The sequence below is a fragment of the Bos taurus genome, chromosome 8, assembly GCF_002263795.3.
Source record: "Bos taurus isolate L1 Dominette 01449 registration number 42190680 breed Hereford chromosome 8, ARS-UCD2.0, whole genome shotgun sequence".
Classification (NCBI taxonomy): Eukaryota; Metazoa; Chordata; class Mammalia; order Artiodactyla; family Bovidae; genus Bos; species Bos taurus.
In genome coordinates this window covers 105,347,667-105,368,810 of record NC_037335.1, presented here as the reverse complement: position 1 = coordinate 105,368,810, position 21,144 = coordinate 105,347,667, and the positions used below count along the sequence as shown (strand labels likewise).

General features: G+C 48.2%; 1 protein-coding gene across 1 annotated transcript in view; it reads right to left on the bottom strand.

Annotated features, from left to right (window-relative positions):
- PAPPA (pappalysin 1) overlaps positions 1-17,336 on the bottom strand; it is a 266,669-nt gene extending 249,333 nt beyond the window's left edge. Inside the window, exon 1 of the mRNA XM_024996354.2 lies at positions 16,491-17,336. Within this exon, the coding sequence (XP_024852122.1) occupies positions 16,491-16,911 (421 nt within the window). The 5' untranslated portion in view covers positions 16,912-17,336. The remainder of the gene's footprint in view (positions 1-16,490) is intronic.
- Between the last annotated feature and the right edge of the window lie 3,808 nt (positions 17,337-21,144).

Here is a 21,144-nt window from a genome sequence, read left to right as displayed (position 1 = left end):
GAAAAAAAGTCCCCAATACTATTTACTCCAACAAGGGTACAGATGAAGGAAAGTGCAATTCCTCAGTCTGATATGACAACTCAGCATCAACATTCTCATTTTCACAGATCTCCTAGAGTGTTCAGATTTGAGAGCTGGGACCAGGCTTCAGGAAATGACCCCTTAGGTCTCCTTCTTTTAGGCATTTAAGTCATCATTTGGGGGCCATAGACCCCTTTTAGAAAGTGACGAAAACTTTCAACCCACTCTCCAGAACAATGGGCACAGTCTCAAAGTTCTACAGAAAATGTCTTGAGGACAAGTGTCTTCAAGTCCTCCTGGAGCAAAATGCAAGGAACCCCTCTTCCCCCTATTGGTTTAAAATATTAGTGCTATTCAGATATTTTAGTTGGTACTGGTATTAGCAAGGAAACAAGTGGTAATGATATTCACCAAAATATTAAGTAATAACTAAACAATGAACTAAGCAATAACATCACTAGTGAATTCACACCACGACAGTGGTATAATCCGACATTCTACTCTTGGTCTCGTATGATTCATTTTCCACATAGAGGTCAAACTGATCTTTGGAAAACAAACACCAGACCTTGTAACTTCCTTGGTTGAAACTCTGATAACTTTCTAGTTCATCTAGATCAAAATCCACATTCCACAACCTGGGCTACCTTTAGCTTCAGAAACATAGGTCTCGTAATGGCTTGACTATCTGCTTCTTCAACCTGCTAAATCTTCTTTGTCCTGCCTCAAGCTCTGTGCACTAGCTCTTCTGTCTCTTTCTTTTTCTCTCTGGAACTCTATTTGTCTTTTCATACAGCTTGTTCCTCCTCATCTGTCATTCAAGCTTCAGCTTGGCCACCTGCATCGATGTCCTTCTACTCTGGTCATTCTCCACAGCATCCATTTTCATTGCTTGTCACTGTATAAGCCCTTACAACTGATTCCCTATGTATGGTCTTTCTCTCCTCACAAGAATACTAAGTCCACGAGGGCAGGGAACTGTTCTGTCTTTAAGCATTGCACCTCTAAGAGTATTGGGCACATACTACATTTTTATTGACTCTATGGAGATGCATAGAGGGTTTTGGGGAAGCTCTGGTGTGTGGTTTAACCTCTCCCATTCTTGGGACTTTAGATTTCCCAGCTATAAAAGGATAGTTTGGGTCCTACTCAACTATAGGAATCAATGATCTAAAATCTCTATGACCAAGTTCAAGTGAGCTGGGCTCAAATCCCAGAAAAATATGACTAGATAGAACAATGGTCAGGAGAACTGGACTCCTGTCCTTCTCTGTCTCTGAGTTGGAGCAGAACTTGGAATCTTTTCCCTGCCTCCTCTGGCCATCAGATTCTCTCCACCTGTGAACTGAAGAGACCAGATCAGAAGTGCTGCAAATTTATGGCATTCATGCATCCAGAAGTCCATTCATGTATCTGCCAAACCCCAGCAATGTGCCAGCCCTGGGAAGGTGTGCTGAGATGGCAGGCATGCTTCTCGCCCTCACGCTGCGTTCACATCCTCTGGGAGGTCTCCAGGGCACAGGGGAGGCTTGCAGAGCATGTCCTCACCATTGCAGCTGGTTCTTTAGCAGCTCTCTCCAGGGACAGGATAGGAGAAACTGAGAGAAAGCCTGGGGGAGAAGGACTGAAAGCCAATAGAATGATATACTGGCTCAACAGAAAGAAAGGAGGCTTAGTAACAGGGGAAAGGTGGCAGGAATATATACAGGGATTGGGTCAGCTCAGAGGAACCAGAGCCGTGTCGAATGGCTGTCATTCACAAACACGTTTGCTCTCATTGCCTGGCCCTTCTGAAGGCTCATCATCATTTCTCAAAGCACCTTTCCTTTCAGACGTCCTCTTTTCTCCCTTATGCGGAGCCATCTCCAATTCATTTCACAAAGTTGACTGAGCAGCACCAGCATGGCTGGCGCTGTGTGACAGGTAGGAATAAAGCAGCGATAACGACAGAAATGGTCTCCGCTCAGATGGAGCCTGGAAACAAGTGGAGAAAGACAAGTACGAAGGCATCACAAGAGCATGACAAACGCAGTATGGAGCTGTTGCGTTTGATTCGGGTGGTGATAGACTGAATCGTCGAATCATTTCCTAGTGTCATATTCCTAAAAGCTACTCTAGGTCAATGTCCTTAGCGGAGACATGAATCAAAGAGTGTTTACTGTTCTACTTTGACTTACAGTTCAACGCTTAAAACGTCATGCATGGTACACATCCTTATGCAGGGCAAGGCGCACATTCCACACGCACTCCACTTACTTCACGAATCCCCAGCCCTTCTAGGGGGAAGGGACCTTTTTCAGCCCCCCAAATCTCAGAGTACTTTCTAGCCCCCATAACAAACATAGATGTGCAACAACACAGTTTTTCTGCTTCTGAGCTTTTCCAGGACTCTATTAATTGCTTAGTTATAGCAGTTACCATGATGTCATGTAGCTGTTTACCAGTCTGCTTCCGCCACCAGGACTGGGAGTTCCCCAAGGGATGGAACTGTGCCCTGTTCTTTTTAATCTGCATCTCCTAGCTCGGTGTGTAAGACGCAAAGACGTAAAGGTTGCTCAGTAACCAAATAGATGTGTGGATGGATGGAAGGAAGGAAGAAAAGAAGGGAAGCTTACCTCTCTGAATAAACTGCCATTTCCCATTCAACTTTGCAGAATGTCTAGGACAGAGGTTTGGCATGTAAGAAATACTTAAGTTAATAAACAGCTGTATGACATTTCTAATAAGCTCACTAACGTGAACCCACAGATGTATCCATCATCTGACACTGTAAAGGAAAACAAAGTGTCTGGTGGAAAAAGCACTGATCTGGGAGTCACGAGATCCCAGTTCCAGTTTCAATTTTGCTACCAGTTTGTGCGCTTAACCTCACTCAACTCAGTTTAACAAGTTAACTTGCCTAGATCTCCGTTTCTTCATCTAAAAACCGAGCAGATTTTATAAAGCAGACTCTATTGTCTTGGGAAAGGGAAGAACAAGATATCATATTTGCTGCTAGCAGATCAGCTCTAATCAGCCCAGTGGGGTTTTTTGTAAAGGAGTAATCCTGTGAACTCACTACTGGCTCTACAGAGGCTTAATCAGCTTCAATGAGAGCACATCACAAACCAGCCTCGTTACTCCAGAGTCGTTCTTCTGCTCAGAACCCCTGGTTCTCACAGCATACCACCTACATCGGGCCCAAACTGGCTCTGAATGTATCAGGTCCCTCCTCAGATGGTGAGAGGGTCGCCGTCTCTGCTGAGCATGTTCCTGGGGGAACATTTCTCAGGCCCTGATTCCCAAAAGTGAAAGGGGCTCAGTCATGTCTGATTCTTTGCGATCCCATGGACTATAGTCGGTGGAATTCTCCAGGTCAGAATACTGCAGTGGATAGCCTATCCCTTCTCCAGCAGATCTTCCTAACCCAGGAATCGAATCGGGGTCTCCTGCGTTGCATGCGGATTCTTTACCAGCTGAGCTATCAAGGAAGCCTGATTCCCAAAAGAGGAATCCAGAAACATGTTTGGCAGAGCGAATCTTTGAAAGTTTATTAGCTCCTGGTAGACTATGTAAAAGTGGGAAATGCTCTGGTAGACATCAGTGGCCTTTTTGTTCAAAAGTTACTGGCAAATAAAATATATTCTGAACAACAAAGAGATTTCTTAGCCAATCTCTTTAAAGTCTTATAATGTTCATTCCAGTTTTTCTTCCATCTCTCTCTCCCTCTATTCCTTCTCTTTTGTCCTTCTCTTTAGTCTCTGTAGATGGTTGCATTAGCCACTGGGGGTAGCCTCATCCATCCAGCCAGCCAGCTAGGCAGCCATCTATATAGCATTCACATATATTCATCCTTTCACGGAACATTTACTGAACAGTTACTGTATTCCAAACAATGCACTAGGCCCTATGGATAGAGAGAAAATTAAACTGGCCTCAGCTCCAGTTCCACGACCCTTAAGCCGTGAGGCCTTCAGCAAATCATGTCACTTTCTAAACCAAACTCCGAGGGTCCGGTGTGCAGCCCTCGGCACAGGGCCAGCACACAGTCAGTGCTCGTTATGAGCTGGCGGCTTTTATTACTGTTATTACCGCTGAGAATGCGTCTCCTCCCTCAAGGGTATATAAACAGCGGATAGAGGATTCCAGACCCCAAGGTCACCCCAAGGGCTCACAAGATCAAGGCCAGCCGACGGGAGGCCCGCCAATCACAAAGGAGGGAAAACCCAGGCAACAGATATGACAGCTAGGACACCCGAGGCCCAGCAAGGACCTGCGAGGGGGGACCAGGGTGGAAACCGGAGAAGACAGCAAAGCTTGGGATTATGTGCTGCTGTGCACACACAAAACAAACGCTTCGCAAATGGGCAAAGGACAGAGTGGGAAAGACCAAGGTTAATCTGGGGCTTGGATTAGAAAGGCCGAGATGTGAGTTGAGGAGGCGTCGACTACACTGTCCCTCCCCCACCCCGTGTTTGGGAAGGCCAGATTATCTTTTCTTTTCCCTTCTGACTTCTTTGCTCAAGGGGAAATAGAATTAACCACTGTGTAATGTTTCTGAGTGTGACGCACGGGCCAGGTCATGTGTTTTGGTTACGTAATGCAACATGCCTGAGGTTCCCAAGCTCTTTCTCCCAGAATCATTAGAAGTGTAGCTGGTTCCTTTATCCACTCATGCATTCATTAAACAAAAAAATCTCTGTATTTCCTTATAAGCGAGGCGTGCGGCCAGGCAGTAGAGAAGCTGAGAGGACCCCTAATTTGCACAGGATAAAACGTGATAAAGAATTCCAGGTGTTTTGATAAATGTGTGCAGAGCATATCGAGACAGATGCATAAGAGAGGTGGCAAACAAGCGGTATTTGGGGAAGAGTCAGAAAGGGTTTCCCAGAAGAGGAACATTGAGCAGAATCCTCTAGATGCTTAAGCGCTCTGCAACACGGTGCCTGCAACATTTCTATGTGGGGATAGAAAGGTATGTCAAGGATCTAGGGGATCTAGGAGGTATGTCAAGTAAAGAAAATGATGGGGAAAAGCCTATGGCATTTATCTGGGGGACTGTAAATAACTGCAGTGCTATTGAAGGGCCTCTAGCTAGAGGTAGTAGAGGCAGATTAGCACTGTAGCAAGATTTGACTGCGGAAAGCTGAAGGACAGGTTGAAGGAGGTGTTGGAGTTGAGGCTCAGAGAAGTGGGCACTTACAATTCTAAGGGAAGAGTCAAAGCAAGAGATGAAGAAAGCCTAAGCTAAGAAAGGGGAAGGAAGGTTGGCTATAAACATGTTAAAAAGGCAGGACAGACAGGATAAATATGCTTCTGCTGCTAAGTCGCTTCAGTCGTGTCCGACTCTGTGCAACCCCAGAGACGGCAGCCCACCAGGCTCCCCCGTCCCTGGGATTCTCCAGGCAAGAACACTGGAGTGGGTTGACATTTGGTGGGTGACATATCTAGGGCAGGTGACACTAGATGAGGACAGAAGGAATTTTGGAAGAAAGAGGATTCAGCTTTGGACATGTTGAGTTTGAAATGCAGGCTGACATTTTCAATAGACAGCTGGATCTGTGAGTCCAGAGTCCACCAGAATCTGGAGATAAATGATGCTCCTCAGCAGAGAGATGGTACTTTGATAGGGAAGGATGCAAAGCAAGGAGGGAAGCAGACCTAGCCCTGGCCTAAGACTCAGAAGACAGAGGATCTTACCCTGAATGGTCACTGGTTTGGACAAGTCACTGTTTCTACCACCCCTTGGTTTCTCATCCTGGGAACAAATGGCTCTGATGCTGACTCTCACACCCCTGGGTTCTCTGCACTTATGGGAATGTTTCTTCACCAGAGTAGAGGATGCCTTCCTTCCTTACATTTTATGTGTACTGCGCATCTCTTAGAGCAAGGCCACCTTGTTCCTGATTGGCCTGTTATCAGCTCTTTCTCTGTACTCTTACCAGCCTCTGTAGCCAAAAGATCTCCAGTTTCATTGGGGGAAATAAACCCCTCTTTACAAACATATCTGGTGATATTCTGCTCAGCTGTATTTCTTGTTTATAGAGCAAAAAGAATTAAGAAGAAGTGGATGTGGGACAGATGCAGGAATAGCTTCTTGCCTACAAAGGTGGTAGGTACAGGTTAGACCACCAGTCTCTTAAAGGCAAAACAGCAGATCAGGGATCTGTAACAAGTTCTATGCTCCCCCACCCATATACTTGGCCTCCCAGATGACTCAGTGCTAAAGAAGCTACATCCAATGCAGGAGATGCAGGTTCGATCCCTGGGTTCAGAAGATCCCCTGGGGAAAGACATGGCAACGCACTCCAGTATTCTTACCTGGGAAATCCCATGAACAGGAGCCCGGTGGGCTACAGTCCAAGGGGTCACAAAAAGAGCTGGACATGACTGAACCACTAAACAACGACCCACGCACTTCGATCCCAAGCTGTGATCCAGCACCTCCTAGAGTTTCTGTCTCTGTTTCCTCCAAATGGACTGGAACCTGGGACCCCTCTCAGGTTTTCCAAAACTGAAACAGGGCCATCTCTCCTACTCTTCCATGGTCCCTGGGTTTGTGAAAAGTAATACTGGAAAACATTCTCTTTCTCTTGTTGGAAGAAAAATCTGGGGATGACAGTGCTGGGGATTCCCAGAAGGAGAATAGACTAACAGATGGCTACAGACTCCCGAGTTCTAGTATTTTAATCATGAAGTGATGTGATTAAAGTGATAAGCATGACCAAAAGGCCAGTGGTCTACGCCAGTGTCCAGCCACTTGCCTGGAATGGCTTTTGTACAGTAAGAAATTATGAAACCTGAGTATTCTAGCCATAAGCCAAGATGTGATCACTGAAAAGGTCACTTGGCGAGTTTTTTAAAAAATATATTTACAGCAGCTATTATTAGCAATATCATTCATGTGATGGCTTCCAGCTCTCGGGAAGTACCAATATTCCCTACATAATGTCTTCAGTCAGTCTTTGATGCAGATTCTACCCGTCGGTACTCTGCTTGTGGACAGGAGGCTTTTTGAGGAGACATTAAAGCATACATGTCCATGAGAGAGCCACATTCTAAGTTGGGGTCGGCCAGTGATACCTGAGCAAGAAGGGGCGCCATGTCCTTTTTCAAGGATGAGGGTAGCTGGGAAAGAGGAGCAGTGTGGGCCAAACTTAGTCCCCGAGGGGCACAAGCGCCACCTGGTGGAGGAAGCCTCACTCAAAAAGGAGGAGCACGGGAACGACTGCCAGCACTGATCGTGAGGATCACGGGGCCCCAGGGGACTTCTGCTGGACAGGCCTCTAGGCCAAAGGCAGACAAGGATGAGCTCCTCCTCACCCCCACTGTTCGGATGAGGAAAGTGGGCCCCAAGAAGGAAAGTGCATTACCCAAAGTCACACAGCAAGCTGAGGACTGCGCTGGTCTGGACCTGACCCCCGCCCTCCACCCCCTGCCCTTAGCCCCTTGTGCTTCCTTCTCCAAACCCCACAGCCTCCTCCAGCCAACCCCCCTCTGCTCTGAGGCCTCTGGTCCAGAGTGACTTCTCATCACTGCCTCCCTCCTCTTCCTGCCACCCCAGCCCCACGCAACTCCCTCTTCCTATTTTGTCTATGTTCATAAACATTCACCCAACATGATGAGGTGAGTTTCCTTACTCATTCGTCTTCTGCCTCTTCTTCCTTCTCACTTCTCACCCCCGACTCCAGAATATAAACTCCCTGAGGTCAGAGATATCTTCTTTTGTTCCTTGCTTTGTACTGACAGCCTAAAACTGTGCCTGGCATGCAGAAGAAACTCACTGAATACTTGTTGAATACTTGGGCAGGGAGGGACATGTCCTACTCTGCTCCTTGTTTTTAATCTGCTTTGCTTAGAGTCTGTACAATGAGCCCATGCTGCTTCTGTGACAGGAAATGATAAAGTGTTTATTCTCTTTGTCCTTCATTTTAGTTTTTGTTTTATGTGAAGACGACAGGAACAAGCCTTTCCTGAGTGGGGAGGGAGGGAAAGGCAATTCCTAGCTCTGCCAAAGGAGATAAACATGTCTAATTTATAGAGTTATTGAGAGAATTAGAAATGGCGTGTAGCAAGGACCAGACACACACAAGACCCACACGAGTTAGTGTTTACTGGGTGCTTCCCCGTGGTCTAGATTCCATTACTAAGGGTTTTCCACATGGAGGCCCAGTTAATCTTCAAAACAACCCTATGAAGTGGGAGCCAGTATCATCCGCATTTCACGGAGGGGAAAAGTGGCGCTTGGTGATATTAAGTAACTTGCCCTAGGTCACACAACTGGCAGGCTGGAGAACCAGCCAGTCACACTCAGGTGGCCTGACTCGAGTTCTACCGTCAATCATTACAAAATACGTCCTCAGTAAACATATGCTCCTTCCTCCCGTTTCCTGAGGGTGTCAGCTCTTTCTTAGTCAACTATAGTTTATCCTCCTCCTCCATCCCCACCGGGCTCTAGAAGGTTCTAGAAGGCTTCCAGGGCCATGGGAGATGCAGAGAAAGAAGGAGCCAAAAAATAAATAAAGAAATAAAGAAACAGGGGTAGGTGGAAACGTGAATGAGTGTGTGTGTGTGTGTGTGTGTGTGCGCGTGCCTGTGTGTGAATGGTCACAGTGTGTTTTGGGCTGTCACAATGATTAGGAGATTCTAGGGGATTCTTATGCACAAAACCAAGGATGTAAAATGCTTCCCAATGCTGGGGATGGTTCCATACAGCAAGGAATGCCCTCACGGACATTTCTAATTGCTCTGCAAGGCTCCACCTGCCCCTCCTGTCTCTTGTCTTCCTCGAAAGCTCTCCAGGACGGCCAGTCACCTGGGTTCACAGGTGTATAGGCAGAAGGGCCGAGGGAGCTCCCATGTCTGCACCCTGACTTTCAGTTACTCTCTGTGTGACCTTGGGAGAGTCCCTAACCCGCTCCAAGTTGCTGAAATGCAGTTGGAAACCTGTCAGCTCACAGATCACACAGGGATCTAAGACTTCAGCTCCTCCTGTGGCTCTCCAACTCTTTTAAACTTTTTATGATGGAATTCTTCAATCAGGCACAGGAGGACAGACAAAACCTGCATTGAAGCCCGTTGTTTTCTGTCATCTGGCTTCAGCGATCATCAGTCTGCCAATCTTCTTTCATCTACCCCTCTTCCCCCCAACATCCTAATTTTTTTTTTCCTGGAACACTTTAAACAAACAAAATAGACATAACGTCATTTTATCCATAAATACTTCAGTACGCATTTCTAACAGAATAGATCTTTAAAAATGTATAATCACAATACCGGCATCATGACTAACAAAGTTAACAATGTCAGCCCGTGTCCACTTGAATTCTGTCACTGAGAAACTCACACAGTCCTTCAAAGGAAGTCTTGTAGAATCACACAATTCAAGCAGTATAGGGGAAGGGAAGGTGCAGGACGCAGAATGGTTTGCTTCCCTTCATCTCTTCCCTGCTGCTGCTGCTGCTAAGTCACTTCAGTCGTGTCCGACTCTGTGCGACCCCATGGACAGCAGCCCACCAGGCTCCCCCATCCCTGGGATTTTCCAGGCAAGAACACTGGAGTGGGTTGCCATTTCCTTCTCCAATGCATGAAAGTGAAAAGTGAAAGTGAAGTCACTCAGTCTGACTCTTAGCGACCCCATGGACTGCAGCCTACTAGGCTCCTCCATCCATGGGATTTTCCAGGCAAGAACACTGGAGTGGGTTGCCATTTCCTTGTCCATCACCTCTCCTCAGGGCATTCCTAAGATTGTGGAAATCTTAGGATTTCCAGTGTGAAAGCCCCTGTTTCATTGCTACCCAGCTACGCACGCTGAGAACACTGAAGCAGAGAGGAGCAGTTAAGTTGTCTGGGTCACACGGCAAGTGAGGCAGACCTGTTAATTCCAACATCAAAGGATTCCAGTGAGGTCACACATAGGGAAAGGTTTGCTAACTCAATCACTGTTTATTGTTGGAGTGTGAAGAATGATGATAAAGGTGCCTTTCCAGGAACAACGTGGATCTTACAAAGCACTCACATCTCTCACTTTCTGGATCCTCCAACCAGTGTGGACCTATGGACTAGATTCTGATCTCAGCCGAGAGCTTCTCCTGCCATTGTCTCACCTGGTTCTCGTGACAACATGTGAGATGGGGGTGTTGACTGTAACCACACCTGCAACTCTCTCCCCAGAGGCTCCAGGTCACACAGCTCAGAGGAGGCCAAGCTGGGACTTGAGTCCAGAGTTCCTGGCTCTCAGTTCCAGGTTTTCAAAGGAGCTAAAGGGCCAAGACCCACAAGTCAGGTCTGAGTTGAATGTTTCTAGTAAGTGCATCAAGGCATGAAGCAGAGTCCTCAGCGCAGCAAGAAAAAAAGATAAAAGAGACACTGAGGGAAAGGCAATTAAATTCCAGAGACGGGGCAGCAGGTGAGGGGAGAAGCAGGCACTTACTGAATTCTTAAGCCCTGGACCAGCCATAGGTAGATGAGGCTCAGGCTGCTTGTATAGGGGGTCCTCCTACCTGGGGTCCCTGGGGGTCTTCTCTCTCATCTAAGATACCCTACAGCCAGCGCTGGTTTCAGAGTGATCATAAGGTGAGGGGATTTGGGATGATAGGAACACTTGCCTTCTTTCAGGAAGGACTAGCCCTGGGCAAAGTGGGGAATGTCTTAGCTGGGGTTCCTTCCCTCCTTCCACCTCTTTTTCCTCAGAAAAAAAATACACCTCACTGCTCAAGCATGGTGAGAGGTCCATTTGAACTCAGATGTGTGGCACTCCATGTATTATCCCCTTTGTGAAGGAGTGTTTGCTCTTTAAAGGAGGTACCAGAAGGTGAGAATGTGGCTTCACATACAGGACCAGATTTGAAAAAAATGGAATGTCAGTGTGCGTGTGAATGTACACACACACACACACACACACACACCCTGCCCCTAGGAACCACAGTGGAATTGGGAATGGAAAGGGGGTCCCTTCTGATGGTAATTCAGAACTGGAACAGCTGAACTTCTCTAAAAGCTCTGCCACCGACCAGCTGGGTAAGCAGGAAGCCCTACTCCCTACCCCTGCCCGAGGCCTCAGTTTCTCCACCTGCAGAGCAGGGAGACATCAAGCAGGATCAGCGGTTCTTCTGATGTGGTGGCCCTTCCACATCTCCTGAGAAGGTTTCAAAAAACACCGCTGCCCAGGCCAGTGCCAGGCCGTCGACCTCTGAATCCCTGGGAGGCAGCTGGGCAGCAGGAGGTTTTAAAAGCTGGTGATTTTCAGTGATACGAAATGGGAGCAACTCAACCAAATCACCTCCCAGGCCACCTTGAGAGGAGTAGCTTATGGATACAGTTCAGTTCTCAGCCCCCGTGTGATGCTGGCCCTCAATTTCCCTCTTTCTCCACGGGCTGCTGGACACAGTCCATGCCTGGCTGACCATGCAAAACCCACGTTCCTGAGCCCTCCACCTCTTAGCCTCCAGTTTGCCCTCCTCGGTGTAGTGGGGCGAGGGTGATGCAGCCTCCGTCACCCGATCTGTCCACGTGAAGTGCTGGCTGGGGCAACGTGAAAGTCAGGGGAGTGTCTGGGGAAGGAGTGAGAGGCATGTGACCACAGAGCTGTGACCGGGATGCACTGTGGCCACTGTCGGGCTTCTGTTCCTGAGGGTGTATTCTCCCTCTGGGTGCTAACTGGCTTTCCTAGTCATTGGTCCTGTGCTGGTGGCCCTCCTCTGGCCCTTATCACCAAGGAGTCATCCAAGTAGGTCAAAGAAGAGGAAATCAAAGTGCAAGGAAGGGATCTGAAGGGGCCCAACTGTTTGTTCCCCAAGATACACTGTCTACTCTAGACAGACTCCCCAGCCACTCCAGCAGGGAAGCCCGAACATGGCATAAACGGGCTGAAGGCAAGGTGGCGAATTAGGAAAGGCAAGAGGGTTACTTACTGGATCCAGCTACCACTCACAGCCATTGACTGAGTCCCCAGGACGAGCTGGTTCTGTGCCAGGTACTTTCTGCCTGCCTATTTCCCTGCATTATCCTGACACCACTATGCCCGTTTTACAGAAGAGGAAGCCAAAGGGACAGAAAGACAAAGTGACCTGACTCAAACCACACAGGAAGTCATTGGCAACAGAAATCCCAAGCCCCGTCTGTCTGATAGATAGTTTGGTGGGAAAAGAAAAAAAAAAACAAAACAAAAACCAAAACACCCAGATATGCGAGTCACATCCAGAGTTCCAAGGAGATTTAGATTCACGTTTTATCCCATTTCATCTGCAGGAATACAGTTAGCACACAGATGGGCAGAAAGGAGTTGTCCGCAGCAGGTCTAAAGAAGGAAAGGGGGTCATTCCTTCTCTCTCCAAAAGTACTGCTGAAGAAGAAGCGGACACTTGCAGCTCGAGGTCATACCTGGGCTCTGTCCACTTTGGACTAAGTAGCTTCCACCCTCTGAGACTTTGTTTCCTCATTTGGAAAACAGAGGTGACAATGCCCACCTTGCAGGGTGGCTGTGAGGGTGAAACTGGCAGACACAAGGCAAGCACCTAGCTCAGTGCCTGGCACCTGGGAGGCACCCAGGAAGAGTCACTTTCCTTCCTGCCACTAAGTATCTTCAGTCCACAGAGCCAAGGCTCTTTTGGGATTGAGTGGGTTGTGGGAAGTGCGGGCTGCAGAAGGGCGGAAATAAAGGTCTCTTCTCAGTAGCCTGTCAACTCAGTAGTCCAACATTTAGAACAAAGGAAAGAAGCATGGCAGGAGGAGGTGCTGGAGGGAGTTCAGGTAAATCCTTTCCTTCTTGTGAGCAGGGATTCTGGGTCACTAAGGCATGGGGGCGGGAGGAGGTAGCCGTACTTGTGGGGTCCACATTTCACTTATCTAGCAGGTCAGAGAAACTTTAACAAGATTAACTGCTGCTCGGGGCCTCTGCTCCTTGGAGCAAATTGAGTCTTGTTTTCTTTTTCTTCCCCTTCTTTCTCTTTCTGTCAAACTGGAGAGGTATGGTGGGGGAGGGCAGGTGGGGATGAGGGGCAGGGATCTGGATCCTGCCTGGTACGCTATAAAGGCAAAAAGATGTGTCAACAAGCCCCCCTCACCCCCAGACTTGAAAGGGAACCCCAATTGCCATGCCCCAAGTGGCTGGGTGGTGGGTCTGTGAAGGGTGGGAGGTGACGGTGTTTCTCGGACGGGTTTTCTCAGCAGGATAGTGGGTAAGGCCTGGGAATGGACAGGACCAGGCTCAAATCCTAGTTCCTGCCACAGGGGACCCCTCCCCTGGCTGCATCTATCTCCCTGTTTGGCCTAAGAGACAAGATCAGGCCTGGGGGACCTCCGAGGACCCTTTTCACAACAGCCTTAAAGGACTCTTCAACCCTCAGACCATCCACCGTGGGTGGGCCATTCAGAGACTCCGGCACACAGGCACTTTCTAACTTTAGCTCTGCTTTTGCCTGCATAAGCCTTTTCATTTTTATTAATACTCACACACATATATATGTGGGCTTCCCTGGTGGATCAGATGATAAAGAATTTGCCTGCACCATGAGAGACCCAGGTTCAATTCCTGGGTTGGGGAGATCCCCTGGAGGAGGGCATGGCAACCCACTCTGGTATTCTTGCCTGGGAAATCCCAAGGACACATGAGCCTGGAGAGTTACAGTCCATGGGGTTGCAAAGAGTTGGACACAACTGAGCAACCGACACACACACATATGTACAGACATGTGTATGTGTGTGTGTGTGTGTGTGTATATATATATATATTTTCTCCCCCACCCACTGCCACTTCCCTTTTGGAAAAAATAAAAGGCATGTTTTCTGAGCTTCAGGAACAAACTGCTCCTTCACTCTTCTCTGCCTCTCTGAGCGCCTGTCTGAACTGGTGTCAGTGAAGTTTGAACCGGGGTAGAAATAGCATCCCAGGCGGATCTGGGAGCATGGCCCGCCTCCCAGCAGCGGCGAGGCCTGCCTCTGCCAGACGACAGACCCGGTTAACAGCACCATAAAATTAGACCTTTACGAAACCCAATTGAATCCTGCAGCAAAGAGTGATGTAAGGCAGCCTGGCCTGACAGCGAGGCAGCAACCCTCTGCCTGAAATAGCAGTGAGGTCCCTGCTGGGAGATGCCTGCTCTCTCAAGATAGGTGACCAGGGATTCCTAGGAAAGTGGCGACGCCCCGCCAGAGAGCGCCAGCAGAGGTCAGGTGGCCAACCAGGCACCCCAGGTCGCTGCGGGAGGACGTGGCTTGACACCCTCGTCCAAATTGCCCACCTCAGCCGGCCCTGCCTCTCCCAGCCTGAACTGACACGGAGGAAGGAGCTGCAAAAGTGTTTCTGCAAAGAACCTCTGTTTGTTTGCGTTTTAATTCAAGGAGAAGCAGGTTCTTTTCAGTCCCACAGCCTGTACCGTGTGGAGGATACGCAGAATGAGTCTTTTCTGGCTCAAGGCCAGGTGTTTACACACCGTCAAATCTGGCTCAGATTCAACTAGGGGAGGGGAAAAAAAATCCACCAGAATCCTAGGGAGAAAAGCTCTGAGCTTTCTGGGGCTACACAGCAGCAGTGACTTTTTTTTTTCTTTCTCGTTTTGAGAGGAATGTTATTTCCACACATAAAATGGACCAGGCATTTTATACAAGCAATAATAACCTAACGTCCCCCATCCAATTAAAGTATTTTACTGCACAATCTTTGTGTGAGAGAGTGAATGAGTGCTCAAGAGAGTATGTGTGTCAAGAGGGGGCTCCTTGTCTGAATTGCAGACATTTATAAAGCAGGCTCCTGTGGAATCTCAGGTGCTATATGTACGTGTTTGTTTGTTTTGAAAAAGTGCATTTACTACCTTTTCATTGATGATACCTCTATAACCCTGGGCTCTCCACTCTGGAGGAGAAGGTTTCCAAACCCCTGTACCATAGGTATAGACTAGGAAAAAATCAGATCTACTCATTAAAAAAAAAAAAAAAAATCTCCAAGTAGCAGGCTCTGTGTTTTTCCTGTGTTCCGAAAGAGAAGTAAACATACCACAGCCCTGAATTATAAGCATCAGCATTACTGTTATGAGTACCGTCTCTTCTCTACTCTACATTATAAACCCCTCTGGCTGACTGGGGCTTGGGGGCTAAAACTGAATGAGCTCAGTTTCCCTCTCCTTCCTGAGACGCAAAAAAAAAAAAAAGAAAGAAAAAGAAAAAAATAGCATATGATGACGTCAGGCATGGGGGAAAGTCACTTTGTAGCTCTCGGTTTGGGATTTGGTAGCGGGAGAGCGGAGCTTTGCGGTATGTGCTTACTTAGTACGGCAGCAGAGTTTGGGTCCCCGAAATGGGCTTGATGTAAATAGGACAGAGTTAGCAACATTTGAGAAGGTCCATGCCACGACAGAAAGAAGCCGGACTGCCCGGAGAACTCAGAGCTCTCTCCCTTCTAAGAAAGTGTGTGTAAGGGGGTGGGATCGCAAAACGCCTCCAACACGTTTCCTGGCTGCATCGATGGGGGAACCCCTACTCTCACTCTGAGCCATCCGAGGACGGGGCAAGATTGTTTGTGCAGGGAGGGAATCTCCCAGCCAGCAGAGGCAAAACTTTCCTCCTCTCCTCCAGCGCCGCCCCCTCCCTTTCGGCCCCCCAGTTTTATTAAAGACATTGCCACAGATTCATTAAGAGGGGGGAAAATGGATGCTGGAGGATTTCTAAGGTTTGCAACCCTCGCGAAGTGTCCGGTTTCACTGTGGGTTTTGCTATGGAAAGGGGAGGGTGTGAGGAGGGGAACCTAAATTCATTACGGGCTTGTAAAAGTCCCAAATGAGAAAAGTGCCCCGTTTCGCAGCCTAGTCCCGGGAAGACTGGCTGGGTGTGCAGGCGGAAAGTCTCACCCCAGCTCCGAATGACAGGCAAGGGGCTTGAAAAGAGAGAACACGGGACGGCAGTGTGCGTGCGTGTCTGTGGGTGGCTGGGGGTAGGGGGTTCATCCCAGAGGCAGGCAGCAAGTACAGAGCAACTTTGGGGCACTTCAAGTACTTTTAAGTCCTGAGGATCACAACAAGCTTGTAGGCTTTCAGGGTAACTGGGCTAAGTAAAGCGGGGGTGGGGGTGGGGGTCATCTCCATTAAAAAGCCAAAGAAATCAATGGTCCCTAGCTTCTATTCGCATGCATCCCAACTGGGTCGTCCTCCCCACCATCCCGAACAGAGACAGTCCACCTGAACATCCAAAACACGATTCTTGTGCACAAGGCTTCCCGAGACCAGCCCTCATCAACTGCGGTCTGGGGTGGCCGGGAGCGCTCCCTGCGTTCTTCCGGAGGGGCTAGGCAGAGACACCTTCCGAGCGCGCCCATTCGGCAGATGGGGCAAAGTGAGGCTCGCGGCTCGTCCTGGAGCCTCTGAGCCGCCAGCTGAGCGGCGGCTCCTGCACAGACACACCCTCCAGCCCCCCGACCATCCCGCCACCCGCGCCCAGGCACCCGCGCGCCCCTGGGGCCGCGGGGCCGGTGCAGCGCCCGCCCGGGAGCCCTTGCCTACCTGTGATCACCGCCGGAGAGCTCTGGCCCCCCTCTGCTCGCAGCCACACTTGCAGCGTGAACGCGTCCCGGGGCAGCTCGAGGTCGGCTCGCAGGCGCAGCTGCTCGCCTCGCCCGCTGAAATAGAGCGCCCGGCTCGGCGGGCTCGGCTCCTCCGCGGCGCCCCTTGCCTCCCGCTGCTGCCGCCGCCGGGGGACGCGCACGGCTTCCCAGGCACCGCCCGGCGGCGGCGGCGGCGGCGGCGGCGGCGAGGCGCGGCGGCCGCGGGCCGCCCGGGTGGCGCAGGTGGCCGGGCCGGCGGCGGGGCGCGGGGGGCGGCCGGCCCGCGGGTCTCTCCGGGCCCGGCGGGGGCGCTCGGCCAGCCCGCAGCCCAGCGCGGCGCTCAGCAGCCCCAGGCGCAGCACCCAACTCCAGAGCCGCATGTCCGACGGTCCCCCCCGCCCCCCCTTCGCCCCTGCACCGCCGCCCGGAGCTGCCAGCTTTAGGAGCCTCGGCGCCTCGACTTTCTTCGCTTCTTCACCCTTCTTGGGCGAGCCCCCCCTTCCACTTGCTTTTTTCTTTTCTTTCTCGCTTTCCTCCTCAAGGTGTGTGCTCCACTCCCCCCACCTTTGAAAAAATACAGCCCAACTCCTCCTGGTTGGCAATTAATTTCTCTCTCCGCTCCTTTATCTGCCTTATTCCCCCCTCTAACAGCTGGTTGCCTTCCTCCTTGTTTTATTTCATTTTATTTTATATGATTTCTCGCTCTTAAAAAAAAAAAAAAAGCTCCTCTAAGACACTGATCCGCTGAATTCCCTCCCCCCCAAAAGATGCTCTAATTTATTTATTTTTTGCGTCCTTTATAACACAAGCCACAACCCCCTTCTCCCCCCCCCCAGTCCCCCCTCCCCTCCCTCCTTCTTCACAAAATGAAAGGAAAGAGGGGGGAAAAATCCCTCAGAAGATGAGTAAACAAGCGTATGCTAATCTGCTCCCGAGCGCTCCACCTCCCCAATTGAATGAGTCCTAGTTAAAACTGCGGGGATCATGACTAATCAATCAGTTTGGAGAGGCCGAGCTACCCAGCCGTCCTCCACCTTCCCGTTTGCCTCCTTCTCTCCGCTTCTCCACCCCCTCCTTTTTTTTTTTTTTTTTTTTAAGAAGACAATCTTAAAGTAACAATTTAATGAAATTCTGTACACACCCCCTTATGGTCCTCCCAGCTCTCCTCATTCCTGCTCAAAACACACATTCCTGTTTTTGTTTTGTTTTGCTTGCTTTTTTTTCCCCCTCCTTCACACCCCCCCTCCCATCTTTTTATTTTTATTTTTTTTCCTACTGGAGGGGAGAAAAATCTCTCTTCTCTCAGGATCCCCTTTGCACTTTGCTGGTCAACCTCATCCTTCTCTATAGCACATAAAGAGTCTTGAAACTTGATTCTCAGATTTTTTTTTTTTTTGGTAATGCTCTTTCTCCCTCTTTCATTCTCCTTTCTCACCCTCACTTCTCTCCCTCCTTCCACTCCGTATCTCTCTCCCTCTCCCTCTTTCCCCTCTTCTTTCCCTTCTCTTGCCTTCCCTCTCCTTTTCCCTCTTGGAATCCCCTTAAAGTTATGCAGTGGTGAAGGTCTCCCCCTCTTTCCTGAGCCGCGGTGCTGGCTTCAGTTAGTCCAAATGTTGTCCCAAAGTCCTCAAGGAATCATCAGAAGCAACTAGAAAAGGCATTTGCTTTCCCGAAGCTGTAGACTCAGCACAACTAGGGCTCTGAATACTCCTGAATACTTTTAAATTTGTTAGAAATTTGTTAGAAATTATTTCAGCTTTATATAAAAAATTTAAAAAAAAACACCTATCATTTTGTCTTTTTCTTTTTTTCCATCTAAGAAATTCAGGTCCTTCTGACACTGTTAAAGTCTCAGGTAAGGATCTGACCATTTGCTGCTTTGTAGATCTGTTTTGAACTGGGACATATATGTAATTTTTTTTTTTTTTCTTTTTTTTTTCCCCCTCTTTGTAGAACTCAAAAGCTCCCCCTTATGGCAAAACAGTTGTGTTTTTTTTTTTCCCCTTCCAAGTGTTAAATAAGTTAAAGTGAGTTAGCAGTGGTATATTAAAATTATTAGTTACTGGCTTGTTCAAATAGAACAGTGATAAAAATATGCTGTGTGAGGCTTGCATGTGGATAGTGAGCTGGAAGCCTGCGGGGAGATTAACTTGACTTTGCTCCCATGTCTCCTGTCCTCAGGGCTACCATGGATCCTGCCTAAGAGCTGGGGTCATTCCTGTTTGCTTCGGGAGGGTGAACACTAGTGGAGAGTATGTGCTGGTTGAAGTATGAGGATTTGTAGGATGAGCAAATGACTCAGACATCCCCCATAAAAGCTGGCATGTGGTGTGCAGGGATTATGGCACTGTTCTGAAGACGGGAGATCCCAGATTCAGATCTTCTTGCTTTGGGAAGAACTTGTCATATAGTCTTAGGCTCAGAATGGATGAAATCAGCTTCTCCAGTTATAAAATGGAAATGGCATTATATCATAAATGTATTTCCAGAAACAATGCCATGGAGAAGGAATTTGCCTAGGCAAACCTTTCCCTTTCGGCACCTCCAAGTCAAGTATAAAAGTCATGAAGTTGGCATTTAATAATGATACTAATAAGACCTATGTTGAACTCCATAAATTATATCCTACAGAATCCCTCTCTTTTCTCAACAGAAATTGGAACCTGACTACTAATTCATTTCGATTACGGCTATTAGGCATTTGGAAACTGTATTCCTTCCAAGGGCTTCTAAGTCATTGCATACAATACGTTTTGAATATTCCTAGACTTCTGGGACTTTGTCAACTCTCCCACCAAAGCTCAAAATGTGGGACTTACAATTCTAAGTCTCATTCACCCCAACGTGTATCAGTGCCATGCCCACACCCAGGCACTTTGATAACCTGCACTTCTGAGCCTTTAAAACGGGATATGTATTTCACAAATGTGCTTTGAGGTTAAAAGACGCTTTTGGGTATAAAATATTTTGTAAGCTATAAAAATGCTATATTAACCCATTTATTCTACTGTTATTGTCAAGGACCAAGTACTTTTTAGGTTCTTAAAGATAAGCAAACATCTGGGAGGCCAAGTCACCATTCCTGTCCTGTGATGGGCATGAGGGGAAGGGATAAAGAGATCCGAGTCTCATAGCTCTTTGAGCTTCTGGAACTTAGCCCCTAAATGTGTTTAAAATGTGTTTAAAAGACTTTTCATTGGTCTTTTCATGGAACATACATTTATTATTCTATCCCACCTGTCTTGAAGCCACACATACTTTTATGGATGTATGTATCAATGTACACATGTATGTGTTTGTTTTTAACTGAGTGATTAGAACTGGATGAATTGTAACGCTTGGTTCATGACCCACCCTTATCATTGGCCTATGCATGCCATTCTTATTTATGTATATGTAACAAATAATATGTCAAATACTACCATCCCTCTTTTACTCCATCCCTTGATCACTCATGGATTTGGCCCGTCTCCTTTTATCATTTATGGTCAAAGAGCAATCATCTGAGAGTTAGGAGACCTGAGTTCTGACTCTGTGTCAATTCTTTGACCTAAGTTTGCTCCTATGTAAAATTAAAATTCAGGAGATTCCTAAGATCACTTCCAAATCTGAAGTGTAATGGAGTCCCCATATTTTTGGAACATGGCAGCAATTCCCATCTAAATACCCCATATTTGGTCAATTCCCTCCTAACCTAGAAATAGCCCTTCGTTTATGAGGATTTTCATTCTAAAAACGACTTTGATAGAAGACCTGTTCCTCCACTCTTAGGATATACTCCTTTAATATTTTATTTGGTAATAACTAGAAGTAGGGTTCGGAGAAGGCAATGGCACCCCACTCCAGTACTCTTGCCTGGAAAATCCCACGGACAGGGGAGCCTGGTGGGCTGCCGTCTACGGGGTCGCACAGAGTCGGACACGACTGAAGTGACTTAGCAGCAGCAGCAGCAGCAGCAAAAGCAGGCTATTTTACCAGGGAGTTGTAAGGTGCATACTCAATAAATGTAAGGTGTTATTAGAATTGTTGCTTTTGTTCAGTCGCTAAGTAGTGTCCAAATCTGTGTGATCCCATGGACTGCACCTTCCAGGCTCCCCAGTCTTTCACTATCTCTCAGAGTTTGCTCACACTCATTGATTCGATATTTAGAGTTGTCCTTTAGCAAAGGTAGGATGTGAATCCAGTTTCTTGCCCAAAGCTTACATTCTAGTAAACCTCACTTGGGCAGCCAGTAAGCTTCAATGTCTCTTTATTGGAAGTCAGGACGGCAGCCTGTGAGAGGTGTGCTGAAGTTTGGGAAGGGCTTGAAGGAGTGTGTCTGGTTCAGAGGACTCATCTCAGAGTCACACCCTCGTGGGTTCCTGCGGCCTTCAGCAAGTCACTTCATTTCTCTGATGTCAGTGATCTTATCATGGAGCTGTCCTGAGGATGCTGTGCCATCTGACGCATTGTGGAAGCTCAATCAACCAGCTCCCTGTCTTCCTTTCTGGGAATCTACATTTTATGGCTCTCTGAGCTTTGGTCGTCTTTTATCTACACACTGAGCTCTACCTCCTTCTTGCTCCATACCAGAAGGGTTATTCTTATCTTAGAATTCCAAAGCAAGCATTGCC